Source organism: Sesamum indicum, linkage group LG10 (assembly GCF_026168435.1).
Source record: "Sesamum indicum cultivar Baizhima isolate 11 linkage group LG10, ASM2616843v1, whole genome shotgun sequence".
In the NCBI taxonomy this organism is placed as follows: Eukaryota; Viridiplantae; Streptophyta; class Magnoliopsida; order Lamiales; family Pedaliaceae; genus Sesamum; species Sesamum indicum.
In genome coordinates this window covers 4653213-4664372 of record NC_142666.1, presented here as the reverse complement: position 1 = coordinate 4664372, position 11160 = coordinate 4653213, and the positions used below count along the sequence as shown (strand labels likewise).

At 29.0% G+C, this 11160-nt stretch overlaps 1 protein-coding gene across 1 annotated transcript; it reads left to right on the top strand.

The window, feature by feature from the left end:
* The first annotated feature begins 4733 nt into the window (after window positions 1-4733).
* On the top strand, window positions 4734-5507 carry LOC105172383 (rapid alkalinization factor-like). The gene has a single exon (XM_011093780.3). It carries the CDS (start codon window positions 4888-4890, stop codon window positions 5251-5253), a length of 366 nt encoding a protein of 121 aa, XP_011092082.1. The 5' UTR covers window positions 4734-4887; the 3' UTR covers window positions 5254-5507.
* Window positions 5508-11160: the final 5653 nt, after the last annotated feature.

The window sequence follows — 11160 nt, the reverse complement described above, 5'->3', positions numbered from 1 at the left end:
AGAGGATTTAGCAGAATTAACATTACAAACCGTGTAAACTTCATCAGTATTTTCTTCAGTTGCATTTGTAGCTTCTTTAGTATTATTACATTTAGGTGTTTTACATCTTTTATTGAGTGGCCTCTGCCACCACAATTATAGCACCTTTGTTCATTTGTTCTTTCTTCCCTATATCTATCTTCCTAGTTTTAGAACTAGACTTGCTCCTGCTTCTGCTTCTACTCTTGCTCTTATTATGTCTTGTGAATTTATAGTCAGAATTTTTGTTTTTAGTTCTTCCCCTAACATAGTTAACTTCATTTTGATTTTGACTGGGTATATTAGTTTTTAGATCCATTTCCGTACTTTTAAGACCATTGACTACGGTATCAAAAGACTTATATTATCTCTACCATATTTTATTGCGGCTTTAACATCACCATAAGGCTTAGAAATAACATTTACAAAACTATAGGAGAATAATCATCTATATTTTTATCACCAGTTAATTTTATACCTTGAACTAATTTTGTAAAATCATCCAAGTTTTCTTCAATATTTTTAGATAAATCAAGTTTATATCTAAAAATTTTTCAAGTAAAAACAATTTGCTGGGTAAAGAGGCTTCAGTATAAAGTTCTTCCAGTTTATTCCAAAGATCTTTTGCAGAATTTTATTTTTCAACTTTTCTTAAAACTGTATCAGATAGATTTAGAATAATAGAAGAGTAGGTATATTCATCATTTTCAAGTTTTTTATCATTAGAGACATTATCAACATATTTACCATCATTAGCTTTGAAAACTTTATGTTGAATGAAAAAACCTTTCATCTTTTGTTGCCATATAAAAAAAAATCAGATTTACCATCAAAAGGTTGTAGATTATAACCAGACATGATAACAAAAATATTTGTGATGCAGAAAAAATATTAATTAAGGCAGGAAGAAACACAGAATATAGAATACCACTAAACACAGAGTATAGAATTTCTCGAATGGATTATTATCAAATTTTAATATCAACAGAGAACAAAAATATCAGATTAAGAGGGAACCTTGGCTTAACCTCAACCATATACCCGGCAGCCTCAAGGGCTCGGCCAGGTGAGAGATTAGCAAGGAGTTTTGGTCGTTGTTTGGAGAAATAATCAATAAACAGTGAATAAAATAGAAAAATTATAGCACTAAGTAATAATATTCCAGCAGATAAGGAAGTAGAAAGGTTTAGATCTTACCAGAGATGCCACTGGAAAAGAAAATCATTCTCTGATACCACTGTTAGGTGTAAAACCCTTTAGTAGTAAGCCCAAAACAACAAAATCCTAACTCAACTAATACAGAGAATTAATAGGTTTGAAAAAACATTATACAATTATCAAATAATATAAAGAATAAAGATAATTAAAGATCTATACAAATACAAACAGATGTATACTGTAAATAATATAGCAGTTAAAGGAATAAGAAAAGATAGAAGATCTTAGGCTCAAAAAACCATATTCGAAGACTGTAAACCCAAACACCACAAAGGCCTACAACCCAACTCACGGTTGCTTAAAATACAGAGCCACAAAGGCACAGATTAAACCAAAGCCACTTAGGCACAAATCCACTCAGTATCACTTAGCTATCACAAAGGTTAGTTCACTAAGAACTTTTAATTGGAAACACAGAGAGGGAAACGTTAGAGTATAAGATTTTAGGATCTATTTGAACCAGAATGGAACAAGATATTTATAGAGACAAGCCATTAATAGTCGGAGGGATGATCGAGAAAAGAGGCGGTGAAGAAGCAACAAGAAACGACAAAAGAGAAACCAAGACCACAGACAAAAGGAGAGAGAATATAGAGAATCCGGGCTTTGGGAATTAGGGTTAGGGTTGAGAGAGAGAGAGAAAGAGATCATATTTAAAGAGGTGGGAATCGAGTCGGACTGATGGACCGAGTAACGGAAGTGGGCTTGGATAGTTGATATGGGCTGAGAGGCTAACTGGATCGAGATGTTTTAGCCATCCTGTGCGATGGGCTTTGGGCTTTAGGCGAATTTGGGCTAGATAATTTTTATATTTTCGATAAAATGAATAATTATACACTTATCTAAATCATAATATAAAACAAATTATCAATAAATATCACACTAATATTTAGGATTCAGATAAACAATCATAAATTTATATGAAACTGAATTAACAAAATGATTGCTTATGTGTCAAAAGAAAATTGCACAGCGCCATCTAAATATGCACGTACATGATGCTTACTTGAATGTTGTTGATATATCTATCATATCATATATAGATAATACTATGTTTTATTTGCTAAAGTTTTTTTACTTTTTATCATTGGAAAATAAAAAATAATAAAAAAATGCTACTAACTTTATAGAAACGTCCTTTAGGTATATTGCACTTACACCACATCAAGACGTGTACTTATAATTTTATAAAGGATAATGAATATTTGTATAATTAAGACTAATTTCAAGAAATATCGATATAATTTACCCAAAACTTTAATATATTTTTAACATCAATACTATTAGAATTATACAAAATTTTGAATTTTTGGAAAAAGGTTAAGTATACTTGAGGTAACATTTACCTCCCTAAATTAATAAATATAACACTTACCCTTTCTTTAAACTAAATATTTGATAATATTGCCCTTATTGTATATATACTATTATATATGGTATGTGCATAATAATGTATATATTTTTAAAAAATATATAAAATTTTGAATAATATATATTAATTAATGGAATAAATAAATACTAAAAGAATATGCAAAATTATTGAAAAATATAAAGAAAAGAAAAAAGAATGTGGAAGTTTTTTTAATAAAAAAATTAGGAATTTGGAAGTTGAGAATAGTAAAAATGAGAAGTTGAGGAGAGAAAGAGGTTAGTAAAATAATTAAAATAAATTGATTGTTTAAATAATTGAAAATACAAAAAAAGTGCTCTTTATATATAAAAGTAGATATATATACATATACATATTTGTAGTTCAAAAGATATTTATTAAGAAAAATAGTTTAATATATTTTATTATATCTTTTAAAGAAGATATATTTAAAAATTGATATGTAATTACTCATTTTAATTTAAAGAACTAAATAATTAACAATTTAAATTTATTATAAAATTAATAAAAAAAATTTGCATGAAAGTTTTTGTGTAATTATTATACTCTTTCATTGCTTAATTTTGAGTCTTTAATACTATTTAACTTACTAAATGTATTTTACTTTGCTGTAATTAAAATATATTATTTTAATTGCATTTAGAATACAAAATGTTTAAAAAAAAATCCTTTGAACTACAAATATGTATATTTATAATATAAAGATAATATTATCAAATACTTTATTTTAGGATTAATTATTACATTTGTAAATTTAGAGAGGTAAATATTAGGGATAATTGCACTGTCCTCCCCTAAAGTTTGGTATAATTGCACATAGATCTCCTATAATTTGAAAAATTACATTTAGCACTCATGAGATTTGCTTATGTCTAACAAATAAATCCCTCCGTTAGTCAAAATTCACCGAATTTGTTGATGTTAATAATAACAAAAAAACAACTGAATGAAAATTGATATTTACCATACATTGAATGATTACTCACTTATTGGATGTCAAACAATTTTTTTCTGACTAAACTATCCTTATAACGACGAAAATATGCTTATTCACATGTATATCACATGTGAAGACGTATGAAGGTAACATAATCATAAAAAGATTTATTTGACCCACAATAAATCAGTAATAAGTCAATTGGGGGTTAATATAAATTTAATTTTTTTTAATTGATATCAACAAATTCGATGAATTCTAAAAAATAAACTAATTTATTAGACAGAAATAAATTTATAATTCAGCAAAGTAAAGTGTATTAACCATTTTTTTTAACCCTGAAATCAAAAGGGGGGTATTGGGAGGAGTGAGGGTATAAATATGCAACATGGCTGATTGGCTGACCCCTCAACGGTCATTTTCAGTTTTCAAAAGCAATCGTTTTCTCCCACTACCAGCATTGGATCACATCCCCCCCATTAAATAAACTCACAACAAATTAATCGTACGGCTCTGATTATTTGTGATTTCATCTCATTTTATTAAAAACAAATAAATTGATGGAATGAATTTGGACCGGACGAGATATAAACATAACCTAAAAGACATTTCTAACCTTCTTCGAAAGATATAAAGTGGTAAAAATACGATAAAAGAAGAGGAAAAGAACACCGATCGGATTTTCTATTTCAAATTTTATTAAATTTTTTTGGTTCTATTTAACATATACACGTCATGTGTACGCAGATAACATCATATATTTTATTCAAAAATTTTATACATGCATATATGAATAGTGTGAATATATTAAATAAATAAGTACAGTACACTTGTCATGCGATTGGCGTACAATTCAAAAAAAGTGACAAGTTATATAATAAGTATGTCGCACTTATTTTGTAATTGACTTGATTCGATCAAATTTGATATGAATAAAAATTTATAATTAAATAAAAAAATATAATAGTATTTAAAATAGAAAATTCAATCCGAAGCTACCAATGATGTGCCGCCATAAATAAAGGAACAAATTTCAATTTCTAGTGGCATTTTCGTAGTATATAACAAAGCATTCGCCTCAATTATTACCACTCTCTTTTTCTGTTTCTCTTTTCTTTTTTTTTTTCTTTCTTGTTGTTTTCCCACATATAAAATGCAGCAATCGGCCCCTTTTCTCCACTTGCTTTTGCTGTTTCTTTCTCTCCTCCCAACCCCAAAGACCAAGAATCTAGAGAGAGAAAACAAACCCAGTTGCTAAAAACTCCAATAACAAGAAGAATTTCACCGAAATCAGTGCGGACAAATTGATCGACACCTTTCGGGAATGGCAGGCGCCTGGAAAACGCTACTGACACTACTCTGCATAATCGGATCGCTTTTCCTCTCCCAGGTGTCGGCAGGAGGCGACCACGACGCCGCTTCCGTTGCCTGGCTGATGCCGTCGGTGAGATCCGGGTGCAGGGGCACCGTCGCCGAGTGCCTCGACAACGAAGACCAGGAGTTCGAGCTCGATTCGGAGTCTAACCGCCGCATCTTAGCCACCGCCCGCCGCTACATCAGCTACGGAGCCCTGCAGCGGAACAGCGTCCCCTGCTCCCGCCGCGGCGCATCGTACTACAACTGCCGCCCCGGTGCTCAGGCCAATCCCTACCGCCGCGGCTGCAGCGCCATCACCCGTTGCCGGAGCTGAACAACCGCAACCATCATTTCTCCAGTAATGCTTTTCTAAATTCTACTCCGAAATTATTATTATTATTATTATTAATTTTTTTTTTCTTTTTCTTGGGAGAGGAGGTGTTTGGTATACGCGAAATTAAGGAAGAAGATATTGGTGTTTGTGTTACTTATGTTTGTGCTGTATTATGTACACAACTTTTACTCTTTTTTTTTTTTTTAATTTTTTTTCCTTTTGTGAATAATAATTCACACTCATATTTCCTCTAATTGCTTCATAATTTTTATTTCATGTTTGGAATTTAATTCAATCTAATAATCGTAGATGGACAAATATGCGACTATAGAGCTTTTGGATTATGGTGCTTGTGGTATTGATTAGCGATTTTATCAATAATCCTCTTTTTTTTTTTTTTTCGTTTTCCTTTCTTTGGATGTGGTATGGAGAATTCGCATATTGTGGGATTTGTGGTAGATATGGACAAAATTTACTTGTGATGATGAGTTCTATGAAAGAAAAAAAATGTAAGTTATATTGTAAACGAGTAAATTATTTATTTATAAAAAAATATATAATAATTTATTTTTTTTATATTTTTTAAAATGTAGCAATTTATCCTCTGTATGTTTTAAAATAAAATAATTTATTGCTTCATATTAGAAAATATTGCGGGATAAAGTACTATTTTTTTTTTAGAAAATTTGTTTGTTTATAATATCACGTATTCTTGAAAAGATTTAAAGAATTTGGATGTTTTTGTTACAAATCTTGTTGCATTTTATGTTCCAATTAAGTAATGTAGAAATATTAGTGTCATTTATTTTACTTAAAAAAGATCGTACATACGAAATGTACATATGATAAATAAAATATACAATGCAATATATAGTATATAAAAATAAATAATAATTCAAATCTAAATGCAAATTACCTTTATTGTGAAAATACTAAAAATAGAATTAATAATATGACCAATGTTTTTTTTGTGAAGCGGCAATGCCACCGATCTATGGATAGGTTGCAATGAGCTTCTTTTTTAAAAATTTAGCAGATACGTCGGTCGTCATTCTTTTTCCTTAATAATGACGGGAAATTTTTGTATTATTAATATTCTTTGAGGGGTAAACATGCAATTAAATCGAACTAATAATAATGATTTATAATTCTTGAGGAGCTAAAAAAAAAGATGTAAAATTATATTTAGTTTTATTTGGATGAATATTAGAGTAAAAAATTGTCTTTTTTTGTGGGGTAGGAGTCTAGAAAAAGAATTATTGCATTTTATTTATAAATGAGTGGTATTGCAATTATTTTCCAACTTGTTTATATTCCGAATGAGAAGTAGACAAGAAGATTTGGAAGTGATGAGGAGACAGCCAGATACCACCTAAACAACAGCTGGAATTGGTGGGTGCTAAACTGCTAACTACTTGTCATCCATATGCCATTCCACACTACATATCCATATAAAAAAGACATACATACTTCCATTGTATTCTTTATTTATTCAGGGATAATTACACCGTTCTTTTTTAAGATTTGGTGCAATTGTATATAAAATTCCTATAATTTAAAAAATTATGTTTGGTGCTCGTCTGATAAATAAATTTCTTTATTTGTCAAAATTTATCGAATTTCATACTGCTCTAGATTGATGTATTGTACGTTAACTAAATCTTTTATGACCAAACTATTGTTACAAGTATGCAGATATATTTTTGTTTCCTCACATGCGCTAGCGTGTGAGTATGTATGCGGTAGTTTGGTCAGAAAAAGATATTGTTTAACATGAAATAAATCAATTGGGGGAAGTATGGATTTTTCATTCAAGTTTTTTGCTAATATCAATAAATTTTGGTGGATTTTGAATGACGAAAGGATCTATTTGTTAGACGGCAACAAACATTAGGGATACTAAATGTAATTTTTCAAACTCTAGGGGGTACATCTATATTATCCCTATTTTTATTTAGAATTCTTAGTTATACTTTAATTATTTTTAAACAGTTTAGAGTAAATTACAATGAGTTTTCCTGGGGTTTGACATAATTACATTCAGTACCCCTCGATATTTGATAAAATTATGTAATCATTGAATGAAAATTTAAAATTGTCGACTTTGCTCTTGCTATACTTTTCTTTTTTTAAAAAAAAAAAACAAAAATTATAAAAGAATCGGATGAAGTGGATGGAAAAGTTTGAATAGTTGTAGAAACAAATCATCACCTAGTCTACGAAAAAAAAAAAAAACTAATCATTTTTCTACAATAAGTAAATTACAATTCATAGTCCATAAGGGCATTTCAGTCAATTCATTATAAAAATTGACAAAAATTTAACAAAGACTAACGAATTGGCCTAATTTTTAAAATAAAAGAAAGGGATGAAAAAAGAATTATTTATACTTTTTTAAATAACGAGAAAGAGGATAATTATGTCAAATCTTAATGTAACTGATTGTTGCTTATCCAATATTTTTGACATATTAAATAATGTCTCTAATTCTGTCTCTAAAAGGGTAGAGGAATAGATTCTTTCCTTTGCTTGGGCTTTTGGTTTGTAAATTTGGTCCCACCATTTTTGCAAAGGAAAAGTTGTGGAAGGGAGAAAGAAACAAGAAAGGGATGGGAAACTTTGGGTAGATTTTATTTGGAGTTAAGTAAAGTTCTTGGAAGGATTTTATTTGATTCATTTTTATTTTATTTTATAGTGAGATGCCAAATTATATAATGAATATAAACTAATTAAGGGGTAAATAATCTTCAATATAAAGTAGCACGACACCGACCAAGTGTCCGCAAATGCCTTACCCAAAACTTGATTCAAAATGCGAGACTTTGATCTGTGGACCGACTACTTTCGATATATAAACAACATGGTTCAAGAATGACGACATCAATATTATACTTGTTACTAAATTTTCTTGTGCCATCTCTTGCATACTTGCTTTTTGTCCGCTAGTCATAATTGAACGTTTTGTCCTAAATTGATTATTTGAGTTTGAAATCTCTTCAAAATCATAAAAGCAATGACAAATGAGTTTTTGCAGGCCTAACCACATCCACTCTGGCAATAAAATTCCTCAACTTTCCCGAGACATATCCCTATTATTGATGTAGCCGTTAATCATCAGAACTCCTTAGTAGGTCTTCTTCAGTATGGAAGTCTAAAAATGTGTTCAAACATCAACACTATGTTTGTTTTCATTTTCAAGTTATTTTCGAGACAAGTCAAAACATACCTAATGTTTGCCATCATTCAGAAACACCTTATTTAGATGTTTTTAACTGTTTTAGTATAAATACACACATATACATAAATATAGATAAAAAACACATGATTTGACAATGAATAATAATTTTTGTCTTCCAAAATACAATATTAAATATATAATACTTATTTTAAATTATCTCCAAAAATAAATCCAAACATACATATTATTTCTAACACACACTTATTTATCTTTGTTTTTCTCTCTCTATCTCTACAAAATACTCAGAAAACGAATCCAAACATTATGCAAATTTTGTGCAGTGAGTTGGACAAGAAGACTAAACCAAGTGTGGATATTTTACCTTTAACAATTTGGCTGTTGTGTTTTTCCCCTATTTACGGAATCATTAGGATCATCTTTAGTCATTTCTAACACATAATTTGTCATATAGGTTCTTCTGATATATCTGTTTTTTTTTTTTTCAACAATGTTACTACGAGCATAAAAAAATATTCATTCACATATTTTATCAAGAACTACAAAATGATAATTCTGATCTTAAATACTATATATATAGGCTTAAATATATTTTTTGTCTGATAATGTTGACACTTCGACATTTTTTTTAATCTTTCTAAGATTGTAAAAGAGTCCTGTAACTTTTTTTTATTTCATAATTTTAGTCTTTTCGCTGCCAATTTCACAAAAGTCGTTTGAATAAATTATATGGACCACACGTGATTCATTTAAATTGGGGATTTTTTGTTATGATTGGTTCACTTTTGCCAAAATAGATAATTTTTTTTTGTAAAAAAAGTATCACATAATTTATTCTGCAATTTTTGCAAAAAACCAGCACAAGAATGACAAAAATCTTCAAATATAAAAAAGTTACAGGACTCTTTTGCAACTCCTAGAAAGATAAAGGATAAAAATACGAAAGTCGCGAGACACGCGATTTATTTTGACAACTTTTGCAAAATTCAATACTGAAATGATCAAAATTGCGAAATGTCAAAAAGTTGGAGGATTATTTAACAACGCTATAAAAATATAGGATAAAGGTATCTAAATTGCCAAAATTATATGAGTACAAATATATTATATGTGTACATGTATATATATATATATATATATATATGCACACAATAATTCGGTCACTCGGACATGCATCATAAACGTTAAAAACTAGTTCAATAATCATTATCACATTATTTTTTATTTTGAACATATGAATGAAAATTCATCACTCAGACATGAATTAAAAAAGTTGATCATACGCACTAATATCTGTAAACAAACAAAGAAAACCAACAAAAATACGTCTTATTTAAGTTATGTGAATTTTGCATTTACAAAAAAAAATTTCAATATTCGCAAAGGTTGTCTTAATAGTGTTGATGGCTAAACTATTACTAGTCAATTGTTACACACATAAATCCACAACTTTTACAATTAATCCCAAAGATCGTTGCAAAATTTATGATAACCAATTGGTACACACATAAATCTTGTAATAGAGTCCAAGTTCCACTACAAAAAAGGTCGCATTTGGGGCGGGTTTAGAAACAATTTTTTTTTTTTTCCCTTGAGAAAGTTTCAAATTAATTGAATTAATTTGAACCGAATTTTGAAACTGTTCACCTTCCATCCATATAAACAACGTTACAAATATTTAGAAATAGTTGGTGAAGGACAGTTCTAATTTGGAACTATCACTATAACACATTCTGGTGACCGATCCAAATATTGATTTTCTATAAAAAAAATATTATTTGGAATAGTTATATTATTTATTTTGAGTTATTTTTGGAATGGTCTTTGTAATACTCATGCCTGAAGGAATTATATTTATTCGTATTAGTGATATATTTAGGAACGATCATTAGAATGACTTGTTTGTCAATTTTTGCAAATTGTATTAAGCATGGTCAAATTTTTATTTGAAGCAGTCTCTTGTAACTATTTTAGGAACGGTCAATTTTATTTAGAAATATATTTTAAAATCTATATTAGTAACGGTATTAGAAATGATCAATCTTATTTAGGAACACGTGTTCAAAACTGTTTTAGCAATGGTATTAGGAACGGTCAATCTTATTTAGGACAACGTTTTTAGAGATATTTTAGCAATTATATTAGGAACGATTATTTGTTTAGATTTGTACCATTTTCTTTACAATTACTAAAATCGTTTCTAATTTTTTATTTAATCATGTTTTTTATATAAATTATTTTTTTTATATATTTAATAAAGTTTAATAAATAATTTAATTTATATATTTTTTAAAAATTATAATAAATAATTAAATTAATTAATGAAATTTTAATTAATTATATTTATGAATTTAATTGATTGAATAAATATGAAATAATAGAATGTAATAAACATTATCAAACATGAATATTAAAAAAAATATTATTATAATATAACTATTGTTCAACTATATAATTGAAAAAAAAATGAACACCTAATGTAAGTCTTCCTCATCAGACTCGTCCATATCGTTATCATTCGGCGATCGACTATGACGGCGGCGTAGTGGAGGAGCTGGCGCGCATTTCCTACATCATGGCCATCATCATCTCCAGCCTGTTCATGGGCACCTCCATGGCTGAATTTGGTTGTGGCGGTGTCCGTGGGGTGGCGATGGTGATGTGAAGGTCCGGCTGAAAACGTGGGCTTAGAACCAAGGCCGAATACTCGA

Excerpts from the sequence above, each read along its gene's own strand:
- LOC105172383 (XM_011093780.3), top strand. The coding sequence starts at position 4,888 with ATGGCAGGCGCCTGGAAAACGCTACTGACACTACTCTGCATAATCGGA.